At 41.6% G+C, this 13292-nt stretch overlaps 1 protein-coding gene across 2 annotated transcripts; it reads left to right on the plus strand.

The window, feature by feature from the left end:
* Window positions 1–8572: 8572 nt before the first annotated feature.
* On the plus strand, window positions 8573–12883 carry LOC123448071 (GPI transamidase component PIG-T-like). Of its 2 annotated transcripts, none has more exons than XM_045124843.1 (5): window positions 8573–8922; window positions 9642–10826; window positions 11024–11173; window positions 11296–11485; window positions 12448–12883. In XM_045124843.1, the coding sequence occupies exons 1-5, from the start codon at window positions 8683–8685 to the stop codon at window positions 12618–12620; spliced, it is 1938 nt and encodes a 645-aa protein (XP_044980778.1). In that variant the 5' UTR covers window positions 8573–8682; the 3' UTR covers window positions 12621–12883. The 2 variants fall into 2 exon arrangements, with proteins under 2 accessions (XP_044980778.1, XP_044980779.1); XM_045124844.1 differs by having other exon boundaries at window positions 11296–11476.
* The last annotated feature ends 409 nt before the right edge of the window (window positions 12884–13292 follow it).

The following is a 13292-nucleotide window of genomic DNA, read 5'->3' on the forward strand; positions in this document are numbered from 1 at the left end:
TGGCAAAGAGTTCATCATCCTGCGAGCACCATATGAGAAAGGGGGCATTGAAGCTAATGCACTTCTCTTCACAGTAGGGGGTTAGAGTATTCAAATGAATATACAGAGAAGTTCTTTGAGGATTTATGAACATAATAATTTGAGGTATAATGCTCATATTCATATCCCTTGTAATTTCCCTGCATATCAGAAGCATTAGCACGAGTATGAGCATAGTTTTGACCAGTTGAGGATTTTGATCCTCTTGAAGACTTTGGTCCACCTGAGGAATTTGATCTGGGGTTCATGTTCTTCACAGGTGGTGTCGTGAGGACATTCACCTGAAGATTTTCCAAGCAACTTTTGGGGACCCAGATTTTCCTTAGGGGTGGTCCATTCCTGCAGTTAGTTCCAACATATCGAGCAAATACTTCACCAGATTGATTTTTGAACAGTTTATAGTTGGAGTCAAATGACTCATCTGAGGAATAGGATAATTCACATGCAAAGCCTGTTAGATTGGATGGATCAACAGGAGGTCCTTTAGCAGCAACCCATGAGGTTTTGGGATACTGCTCAGGTTTCCAGTATGATCATGAGCATTCAGTTTTCTTTCAAAGGAAATTCCTTCTTTCCTCGGGTTCCTATTCAAAATCTGTTTTTTGAGCACATCCCAAAGGGTTTGATGCCCTCTGAGACTTTTGTACATGCCTGTCACATACAATTCCTTCAGACCTGCATTTTCGTAAGTAACATTTGTGGTTTCCTCAAGTGAGGCCTTTGTTACCACAGCAACAGTTGAAGAATTTGTAGAAATAGAAGCATTTGATGATTCTAGTGAAGAATTGCAGTTTCACGCTCGATGCATTTGAGACATGGTGGGGTGAATTCAACCTGGGCGGCACTGATCTCTTGAGCAAGTAATGAATCATTTTCCATTCGAAGGTCATCATGAGACATCTTCAACTTCTCAAGATCAAGTTTCCTTTGAAGAAATTCATAGGAAAGTTTCTCATGATCAGCCAAGAGTGTGCCATAACAATCTTGAAGACTATCAAATCTAGACTAAAGATTTTTGATATCTTCAGTAAGGATTTGAGTATGATTCATTTCATCATTCAACAGATCATCGCTTCTGTCTAGCAGTTTTTGAAGCTCTTCAATGTCACTTTGTTGCTTAGTTGCAATGTTGGCAAGTTTACTGTAACTGGGTTTTTTATAATCATCAGGTTCACAGTCACTTGAATCAGAGGAGGAAGAGTCATTCGGTACCTTTGAACCTTTTGCCATGAAGCAATAGGTTGGAGCAAATTCATCAGCATAGTCATCAGTGTAGATAGTGTTGTCATTTTCTTCAAGGTTGAAGATTGACTTGCTGACGAATGTGGTAGCCAGTGCAAGACTTGCCACACCAGACTCTGAGTCTTCTTATGAACCTTCCTCTTCATCACATTCCTCAGATTCTTCCTCAGAATCCATTTCCTTGCCAATGAGTGCCCGAGCCTTTCTGAAACTAGTCTTCTTTTGCGATGAGGACTTTGACGATGCGGATTTTGAAGATTTCTTCTTTTTCTTCGAGTCATCAGAACTTTCACCCTTGTATTTCTTCTTATTTGATTCCTTCACCCAAAGAGGACAATCAGCAATATAGTGACCAGATTTCTTGCATTTGTGGCAGGTTCTTTTCTTGTAGTCCTCAGATGAAGATTCTTATTTCCTCATATCTCTTCTTGAAGATTTACCAAACTAGCCACGCCTTGTAAACTTCTGGAATTTCCCCACGAGCATTGCAAGCTCCTGTCCAAGTTCTTCAGGATCACCAATGCTGCAATCTGAGTCTTCTTCTTCAGATGAGGAAATTGCTTTGGCCTTCAGCGCACCAGGTCTAGAGTAGCTTGGTCCATACAGATCTCTCTTTTCTTCCTGTTGGAATTCATGAGTATTGAGTCTTTCGAGTATATCAGCGGGATCAAGCATCTTATAGTCTGCTCTTTCTTGAATCATCAGAACCAGTGTATCAAATGATGGATCCAAAGATCTTAGCAGTTTCTTCACAACTTCATCGTAAGTGATGTCTCGAGCTCCCAGTGCTTGTAGTTCATTTGAGATGTCAGTGAGGCGATCAAAGGTATCTTGGCAGCTTTCATTGTCAAGCCTCTTGAAGTGATTGAAGAGATTGCGAAGAACATCAACACGAGAGTCACGCTGAGTTGAAATTCCTTCATTAACTTTGGACAGCTTATCCCAGATAAGCTTTGTTGTGCCCAAAGCACTCACTCTGCCATACCGACCTTTGCTTAGATGGCCACAGATGATATTCTTCGCTTGAGAATCAAGTTGCTTGAATTTCTTCACATCAGCGGCACAGACAGTAGCAACGATGGAGGGATGCCATGTTCTACAATGTACCAGAGATCATTGTCAATAGCTTGAAGATGCATCTGCATCTTGGTCTTCCAATAGGGAACGTCCTTTCCTTTGAAGGTAGGACATCCTGCAGTAACCTTGATCATACCTACAGTCGACTTAACTAAAACTCTAGATGGTTAAACCAAAATCACACAGAACAAGGGAGTACCATGCTCTGATACCAATTGAAAGTGCGTTATATCGACTAGAGGGGGGTGAATAGGCGATTTTCAGAATTTCATCAATAAGGAAATTCCTTTTGAGGAAATTCCTCACAGATGAATAACGTGCAATAGAAATAGCGCACGATCATAGGTGCAACGATTACAATAGCAGTTTTCTTGATGAAGATTATGAGAAACGGTTTGCACAGTATGCAGGTACAGAATAAGCAGGTGAAGATTAACTGGTATGTAGAATTTGAGATTGAGGAAATTCAGAGAAAGTCTTCAGCAAATTCTTCAAACAGTGACAGTGAAAGTCTTCAACATACAATATTGAGGAATTGAAAGAGTTGAAGAAATAGAAACCGTATCACGATGAAGACAGTTGATGATGACCTAGTTCCAACTGTTGTGACAGTCGTACGTCTGGTTTCGAGCGGTTTGGTATTGAAACCAAAGGAGACACAGTCCCGGGACACAGAGTCCCTACCGTATTTTCCTTGAGCTAAGGACACACAGTCCTCGCCCAACACTCGTGGTAAGTCTTCAGGGCAGACTTCCAAACTCTCACAAACTCGGTCACCTGGCGATCCACGATTGACTGCTGGATGCTCTAGACCATGAAGCCTAACCATCTGGAGGATGCACACTCCTCAAAGGTAAAAGGCTTCAGTTCCACACAGGAACAAATTCATCAGTGATGCTCAATCACTTGGTTTTTGGTTTGTGGTTTGGTGTTTGGGGTATTTCCTCACTTGATGATTTACTCTCGAAGACTCTAAGGAATTTGGGTTGCTCTAAATGACAAGTGTCAGTGTCTCGCGGAGCAGCAAGCCCGCTAGTGGTTGTGGGGGCGGCTATTTATAACCTGGGAGCATCCCGACATGATTGGACATAAATGCCCGTAAATATTATGACTGTTGGTGTGGATAAGATCGGTGAGGTGGCGCGAATCGCGGCAACGGTCGGAACACTCAACTGTGAGAGTCCTCATGTCTCTCATATTCCTCACTTTAGGCTTTTGTAGGTTTAGGCTTGGGTTGAGCATCATGAGGAAATTCATTCCGTAGTATTACCTCGACCCCCTTTACCAATACGGTGTTCCTATGACTCAAGAGTAAAGAAAATGAAACAGAAAGAATAAATCTTCACGCTTCAAAGTCTTCGGACTGATTTTTTTTCAGGACACATTGAATTCCTCATCTTCAATATCTTCATGAGGAATATCAATTTTGTCGCAATTTCTTCGCGATCAAAGTCTTCAGCATAAGACCAATTTCTTCAGCCGAAGACATACATTTTTAGGGGTCGATATTCATCGTATAACTGAAACTCCTCAACGACTTATAGAGCTTGTGTACACTTATAAACACATTAGTTACTTAACCTATAAGTCTTCAAACCACCAGAATCACTAAGGGCACTAGATGCACTTACAATCACATCTTCAAGATTTACGAGAAAATCGAGCACCTCCAAGCCCAGATCTATGACCCGCGAAACCAAAACTGTGAGTATAAATACAGATTTAAGAAAATGAGTTTGATTGCAAGCTTGAGGATCCCGGAGACTAGTTCATATTTTCATGATGGTGAACCCATGTCTTGGAAGACGGAGGACAAACCTTCAACCTCACCAACAACTCCAACATCACCACCTTCGAAGAAAGACAACTAAACACATGGGTATGGGCACTCCCCTTGGCTTGTGCCAAGCTTGGGGGAGGTGCCCCGGTATCGTATCACCATCACACCTTTTACTTTCTTCGTTTTTCTTTGTTCGATCCTTTTGGTTATATCTTGATCTAGTAGAATAAAGTTTTAGTGTGATCTAGTTTTGAGTTTTTCTTTATGTCCCCCCTATGTAAGCAAGTCCGAGAGTTATATAATAAAGAGTATCTTTGAGTCAAGGGCTATGGTCTTGAGAAATAGAAATAGAAAGAAGTATAGAATAAAAGCAAAAGAGCATACATAATGATCTTATGGGGAGTGATGACTTCACATATAAAAAGTATGTCGATTGAAATTTGTTGTGAGTTGACAAACAAAGCTATTGGTCATTGTTACAATTATAAGGAAGTAATAAACAAAGAGAGGTTCACATATTAATATATTATCTTGGACATCTTTTATGATTGTGAGCACTCATTAAAATATTATATGTTAAGAAGTTGATGTTGGACAAGGAAGACAACATAATGAGTTATGTTTTCTTATTTCCGAATTGAAATTATATGGTTATAGATCCTTCGACATGTGTCACTTGCTTCCACCTCATATTAGCCAAAAACTTCCGCACCAAGTAGAGATACTACTTGTGCATCCAAAAACCTTTAACCCAATTTTTCCTTGAGAGTCCACCATACCTACCTATGGGTTGAGTAAGATCCTTCAAGTAAGTTGTCATCGGTGCAAGCAATAAAACTTGCTCTTTAAATATGTGTGATTTATTAGTGCGAGGAAAATAAACTTTATACAAACTTGTGATATAGAAGAAATAAAAGCGACAAACTGCATAATAAAGTTGTTTATCACAAGGGGAAATATAAAGTGACGTTCTTTTGCATTAAGGGATTGCACATCCAACTACAAAAGCGCATGACAACCTCTGCTTCCCTCTACGAAGGGCCTATCTGTTATCTTTACTTTCTAGTACTTACCTTTATGTAAGAGTCGTGGCGATCTTCACCATTTCCTTCATTTCACCTTTATCTTTTGGCAAGCGTCATGTGTTGGGAATGATCTAGACAAATATATCCACTCGGATGTGGGTGATCATGAGTTATTATTGTTGACATTACCCTTGAGGTAAATAGTTGGGAGGCAAAATTATAAGCCCCTACCTTTCTCTATGTCCGATTGAAGCTTTGACCTCATAGGTACCGCGTGAGTGTTAGCAATTATGAAATACCATAATATGATTGAGCATGTGGATTTTCTTTACAAGCTCTTATATTGACTCTTTCCTACGTTGCGATAAATTGGAATTGCTCCAATGACTGGAATCATAGTTTGTTAGTTCTCAATAGAGTTCTTGATTCATATTTTACCATGTGAATGAATTGTTACTCTAGCATAAGATATTCTATGTCAATATGTGTTGCTATTCAAAAGAGAACCATGATGCCTTCATGTTCTTATTTTATTTTATTGACACCTCTATCTCTAAACATGTGGGCATATTTATCGATCTTGGCTTTCGCTTGAGGACAAGCGAGGTCTAAGCTTGGGGGAGTTGATACGACCATTTTGCATCATGCTTTTATATCGATATTTATTGCATTATGGGATGTTAATACACATTATGGTAGAATACTTATGCCTTTTCTCTCTTATTTTACAAGGTTTACATGAAAAGGGAGAATGCCGGCAGCTGGAATTCTGGACCGGAAAAGGAGCAAATCTGAGAGACCTATTATGCACAACTCCAAAAGTCCTAAAAAGTTACGAAGAATTGTTTTGGAATATATAAAAATATTGGGCGAAAGAAATACCAAAGGGGACCCACAAGGAGGTCACAAGCCTGCTCGGCGTGGCCTACCCCCTGGCCGCGCCCTTGTGGCTTGAGGCCCCTACAGGACTCCGGTGCCCATCTTCTTCTATATGAAGGGTTTTGACTTGAAAAAATAAATCATATCAGAGCTTTCAAGACGAAGCGCCGCCGTCTCGAGGCGAAACTTCGACAAAACCAATCTAGAGCTCTGGCGGAGCTATTCCGTCGGGGAAAGTTCCCTCCCGGAGAGGGAAATCGAAGCCATCGTGATCACCAACGATCCTCTCATCGAGAGGGGGTCAGTCTCCATCAACGTCTTCATCAGCACCATCTCCTCTCCAAACCCTAGTTCATCTCTGGTATCCGATCTTTGTCTCAAATCCTCATATTGGTACCTGTGGGTTGCTAGTAGTGTTGATTACTCCTTGTAGTTGATGCTAGTTGGTTTATTTGGTGGAAGATTATATGTCCAGACCCTTAATGATTATTAATACTCCTCTGATTATGAACATGAATATGCTTTGTGAGTAGTTATGTTTGTTCCTGAGGACATGGGATAAGTCTTGTTATAAGTAATCATGTGAATTTGATATTCGTTTGATATTTTGATAAGATGTATGTTGTCTCTGCTCTAGTGGTGTCATGTGAACGTCGACTACATGACACTTCACCATTATTTGGGCATAAGGAAAGGCATTGTGAAGTAATAAGTAGATGATGGGTTGCTAGAGTGACAAAAGCTTAAACCCCAGTTTATGCGTTGCTTCGTAAGGGCCTGATTTGGATCCATATGTTTCATTCTATGGTTAGATTTATTTTAATTCTTCTTTCATAGTTGCGGATGCTTGCCAGAGAGGTTAATCATAAGTGGGATGTTTGTCCAAGTAAGGGCTGCACCCAAGTACTGGTCCACCCACATATCAAATTATCAAAGTAACGAACGTGAATCATATGAGCATGATGAAAACTAGCTTGACATAAATTCCCATGTGTCCTCGGGGGCGTTTTTCTTTATATAAGAGTTTGTTCAGGCTTGTCCTTTGCTACAAAAAGGATTGGGCCACTTTGCTGCATCATTGTTACATTTCTTACTTGCTACCCGTTACGAATTACCTTATCACAAAACTATGTGTTACCGATAATTTCAGTGCTTGCAGAGAATACCTTACTGAAAACAGCTTGCCATTTCCTTCTACTCCTCGTTGGGTTCGACACTCTTATTTATCGAAAGGACTACGATAGATTCCCCACACTTATGGGTCATCAGGCCCATACTTGGTTGGGGACGGTTGAGCTAGCTGCAGTGTGGCTACCACATCGCCGAGATCAGCCACGCGTCGTTCCAAATTGGGGCACCATCGAGAAGATCATCGATCTCCGCTGCTGTGGCTTGTCGGGCCTTGGTGTTGGCGTCAAACGAGGCTTATATCTTGGCTTCAAATCGATTGAGGAAGGCCTTGACCCTTGGATCCATTGCTTCCAGTAACACTCTGTCTTGACGCAGCCCTCACGTCTCGACGTGCACCAGGACGAATCAAAGAAGAAACAAAAAGGTGGTGAAGTGGCCTCTGATACCACATGCTAGAGTACTAATAGTCCTTTCGATCTACAAGCACTAGCTCGGATCCATGTCTCGATTACAAGAAGGGTTACAAGAATTTAGAACTAGGGTTCATGCATGAGAAGAGGAAAGGGGGTTGGTAGGTAGCCGTCTCCGTGTCGTCCAATCCATTGAAGGCGACCAAGTAGTCATCGACTGTCAGCCTAGGCATTTGGGTACCCTAACCCGCTACCCGAACCCGAACTGAACCGAATTACCCGAATTGTAGGGTAATTCGGGTATCGGGTTAGGGTTCGTTTTCATTTCCTGGCTATTCGGTTTTCTGGTTAGGGTTCGGGTTCGAGTTTTTAAATCCCGAAATACCCATACTGTCCAAATTATTCATGCTAGTCAAATTATTCGTGCTATTATTACACTGACATGTCACCCATACTAACTAAAATACCCATACTATACAAAATACCCACACTACCCTCATACCAAAATTTGATGTGTGCTCACAATATTTTTGGGTTTTTTGGTTCCAGAATTACCCGAGTCAAATTTTTGGGCAATTTGTATTTTTTGATAGAAAAAAAAATCCTGTTTCTATTTATAAGTATCCGAGTTATTCATAATTCAAACTACCTGAATCGAAATAACCAAAATACGTGCACATCGAGGTTGAACCGGTTGGGTCTGGATTGCCGCCGCCCACTCTGGGCCTGACACACGTAGGTTAGCAACACGCGTACGTCTAGGCCGTGCACCGTTGGTCTGGTTGGTGACTACAGGTGGGTCCTTTGAGTCAGCGACGCTAACAAGTCGACCGTCAACTGACCGGACGGACTCCTCGAGCGTACAAATACGGTTTGAGGACGCAATCCAACGGTTGTACTTGCGCCAATCGGACGGCTGCGCGGTGCACCCACCCAACCGGTCCGGCGGACCCAAAGATCCCTTTTGAGTCGTGGCACCGAATCGCAACGCGAGCTGACCTGCTCTGTTTCTCCGCCCCTATGACCTGAGGCACTATCGAGTGATCCCGGCGCCGCGCGCCCCAGCAAAACCACGGCGACGAACTCTGCGCGGGCGCTAATGGTGCCGCCATCCACCGCGCGGCGGCTTTGCTCCCTCTCCCTGCTGCTTCTCCTCCTAGGCGCAGCCGCTTCTGCCACCGCAGATGCTGCGGCGGCGGAGGAGTTCACGGAGGAGCTACTCCTCCGGCCGCTCCCGGACCGCAAGGCGCTGGCTCATTTCCACTTCCGCTCCTCCGCGCCTCCCGCCTCCGCCGCCGGCCGACACCAGCACCTCTTCCCCAAGGCTATCTCCCAGCTGGTACTTAGCCCCCCCCATAGATCCCTCTTCTCAACCATAGAGATCTCATGCTACCTGCGGTCCTATGGATTGTGTTCGGATAGCTCGCGTAATTAGGGACGAAGAAATTAAGCCATTTGGATCTGTAGGCCCTCTACTAAGAGTAAAATCAGGTGCAGTAACTGCCTCAAAGCTGGTCGCTGTTGGATGTTGATCTATTGCAGCTAGGATTAGATTAGGGTACTTATTGTCCCAGTCATAACCTGGACTTGCTCGGGCTGTTTCCTATTCTATTGTGGAAAGGGTGCAATTAAAATGTCTGTAAAATCTAGAATAACTTATTTTCCAATCGACTTGGCTGGTGCTTTTGTTTGGGCTTTGCGAAAGAGACATGGATAATCTCTAGAACATACACTGCCTTAAGTTCAGATCAAAATCTGTCAAATTGTTGATGCAAGTCAGGATTATAAAGCACTTGGCAGAGAACAACTTATCTAGTTAACTTTCTAGTTTCCTCATGAAAAGTGCTCTTGTCTATCTATGTTTATTTCTCCCTATTATAGTATCTCATTTGCTAAAAACCAGGCATTTCCGAACCTCATCTATTCTGTATGATAATTACATGGTCATGAGCTGAGAGAGTAAAGGAACCTCCACTGTTCATATGTTCAATAACTTTCTACTGCCTTGTATGAATGTTTTGGAATTACTGTAAGATCATTCTGTTCTGTCTGAACCAGGTCCAAAAATTTCATATTAGTGAACTGGAGCTATCTTTCACACAAGGAAGGTGGAATTATGAGCAATGGGGTGGATATGATCCAATGTCAACAAATAATGCAAAGCCCCCTGGTGTTGAGCTGTGGGCAGTTTTCGACCTTCCTTTGGCCGAGATTGATGCCACATGGAAAAACCTGACACACACACTATCAGGACTGTTTTGTGCATCCATCAACTTCTTAGAGTCTTCCACTGCATTTTCTGCTCCTCGTTGGGGATTTAAATTGAATGAAGGCAATCTACGATATGGGGCATTGCCTCGGGAAGCTGTCTGCACAGAGAATCTAACACCTTGGCTGAAACTTCTTCCATGTCGTGACAAAGCTGGGATAGCTTCTTTGCTGTACAGGCCTTCAGTTTATAAAGGATATTACCATTCACAAAAGCTGAAATTGAAATCATCACAATCACTCGGTATTATTCTTGATCAAACACTCACAGTTGTGCTGCAACCAAATACACTTAGTGGTAAGCAGCTACATCCTACTGGTGGACAACTTCAGCCCAGCTGGTCCATGGAACATCTGTTTAATAGGAAGTTATCAGGGAAATGTCTTGTTTCTAAATCCAGCAGAGTTTTTGTAGAGCTTGAGAAAGGCATAGTTGACAAAGCTGGATCAGAAGTTTCATGGAATAATGATTTATTTGTATTGTCAACTGCCCCAGACAGGTCCCTCAAAGAATTAGATAACTTGGAAGTCCAATCGTCTTCATTATATGAGTATGATGTTAACAACTACAACAATGATAAGCCTTTGAATGTGGGCATAACTTGGAAGCTTCCCTTGATATGGTCTTGCACCCGTGCGCCATATCATGCAAGTAGATTTCTTATGGGTAGCGGAAATGAAAGAGGCTCAATTGCTATGTCATTTCTATCCGCTGGTCTAGATAAGCAATTAGTGGATAGCTCAAATGATTGTTCGATAAAGGCTGTAGTATTCCAGGTTGTTCCATGGTATGTTAAGGTCTACTATCACAGCCTAGAAGTTTTCATTGATGGGAATAGCATGGCTATATCAGAAGTTGTTGACAAGATTCATGTCACTCCATCAGAAGACAAACTTTTGCCTGGTACAATGGAGATGCTTCTTAAGTTCCCTTGCAGTATGCAATTGGCTACCCTTACTTTGGACTTCGACAAGGTGTGCTCTGCTGCTTAAACTACCGATTTGCCTTCCTTTTGGATTTGAAATACACTTTTTACCCGTATTGTACTTTTGACCTTTTGGCCAAGACTTCACTTGTGGCTTGACCGCCGTTCATTCTGCAGTTAATGATATGCATGCATAACTAAATAATTCCACTGACTTATGACTATGGTATATGAACCTGTTTTCAGGGTTTCCTACACATAGATGAATACCCTCCTGATGCTAATCAAGGATTTGATATTCCATCAGCGTTGGTTAGCTTTCCTGAGTTCAACTCTAGCCGAAGTTACCCTGAAGCTGATCCATTGTTTGTGTCACCTTTGCTAGAGAACTTCAAGGTATATGGTGTAGAGATGTTATGGGTTGATCAGTAGTGTCAGGGAAAGAAAAACACTTACTATGCCGGGGATATGAAATATTCTGCTTTGATTTTTCTCACTGTGATGTCTTTATCCTGCAGGAAGATGGTGTTGTGAAGTCGTACACAGAAGTGTTGCTTGTTCCCTTGACAACTCCTGATTTTAGCATGCCATACAATGTTATCACCTTCACTTGCACTGTCTTGGCTCTTTATTTTGGCTCACTACTTAATGCTTTGAGACGAAGAATTGGCGAGGAAGAGAGGGTATTGAAGAAAGCAGGTATTTTAAGTATGGGCTCATGCCATATGTTTTTCTTTTTCATGGTGCTGTCAGCTCTTGTTAGGGAAGTGCAATTTGCACTGCTTCAGTCTCAACCTCAAATGCTGAGGTGGTTGACTATTTTTTTTTCTGTTGGATCTGAAACATTAAGCTGGTGGCACTGTCCGACACAAGAAATCTTGTTGATGATGTATATATTTTTCCCCAAAACTGGAAACTTAGGACTAGTATTGTACTAGGGGAGTTCAAATGTCAAAGCAGTATCAGCTACTCCCCTCAGTTCCCATTTGTAAGACTCCATGTGTCTCTTACATGATGTCTTACAAAAAGGAATGGAGGTAGTACTGGTTAGTATATGAGTTCTTTTGGGTATCAATAAACTGAGGATGTCTTACAACAAGGATTGATATTCATGTGGAGAACTTTTTTTTTGCCAGCAATACAGATTCAAATGAAACCTATTGTTTTCCTTCGTTTCGTCAAGCATACGTAATTGTTCATTTTTTTTTTTGGATATTGCCCTGTCCCATTCAGAAAGGAATAAATTCTTTTAGGGTTTAGATTTTTAGACTCGCGGAGCATATGTTGATATAACATAAGAATGAAAATTTCAGGATATTTTTCTTCTGTTTACATTATCATCCTTTCTGACTGCAGTTGCTGCCCTCAAAGTCTCAAAAGTTCGTTGCCATGTTTCCTTTATGTAGCATTGGAACATGATCACACTTTAAGGTGTTATATGATAGTTTCTATGGTCAATTTTTTTGGTTACCTCTTCGTGGTGAATCATCCATCGAGTTCTTCTAGGGCTGGAATGATATTGTTACACTAAAACAAATTTTCGTTGGCAATTGCTTGACATTTTTTATTCCTTGAATTTGGCCTCAACACATCTCACTAGCTTTACTGGTTAGGATTGTAGCTGACGACATCGTAAGCATTTGTCTAACCAATGTCAATTCTCTTAACAGATAAGAGACAGGGTCTCATTCCCCTATTGATAGCTAAGCTAAGGGGGCAGAAGGTCAATCCATCGGAACCAGAATCCATGTCTCGTGCATCTCTAGCGAGGTCAAAGCTACTACTCAAAGTTGTGTTCGTCGCAGTAGTAGCTATTGTGTTCCATTATTTGTCAAACAGTTAGAGAACTAATATTGCTGAGAATTTTGAGCGTGTTCAAATCCACGGTGGTAGATCGTATCCTTCTTTTGTAGCATGTATGTATTACCTACATGTACAGGTGCTTGCATCGGGGCCTTATTTTCTGTGACATCCTTGGTTGTTAAGAAGGTTCTGCCCCAATTGCAGCTTGACACCTTGTACATTTTTAGCTTGGCAGTTTGTACTCCGTTCTACAGGTTGACATTCCAGCCCCTTTACTTATTACACAGTTTAACTGGTGAGAAATGCATGCCTGTCCTTGTGTCTGCACCTTGTACATTTTTTAGCAACTCTAGCGGCCTCCAAACCGTGCTTCATATTTTTCTTCTTGTTTTCTTTATCTTTTGGTTGCATCAACTAAATACTCACACCCTTGGTTGAAGGGATTCACCACCTAAATTAAGATAGCATTGCAATACAAAGTTCTTGTATAGGAGAAATGTTGATTAGCAACACTGTCATATATAATTAATAGACGAGTGGTTCAAAAATTGTTGCTCTTACATATATGTAGCAACTATAGCATACATTTTAATGAGCTCGGGTTGATAGTTAATAATATGCAAGGGAGACGCGTATGTTCATGGTATGAACTGTTAGGAAAGCAACTTATCTTTATCGAAGGCCCAAGGGGCATATATATATTACACATGAC

This window comes from Hordeum vulgare, chromosome 4H, assembly GCF_904849725.1.
Source record: "Hordeum vulgare subsp. vulgare chromosome 4H, MorexV3_pseudomolecules_assembly, whole genome shotgun sequence".
Taxonomy (NCBI): domain Eukaryota; kingdom Viridiplantae; phylum Streptophyta; class Magnoliopsida; order Poales; family Poaceae; genus Hordeum; species Hordeum vulgare.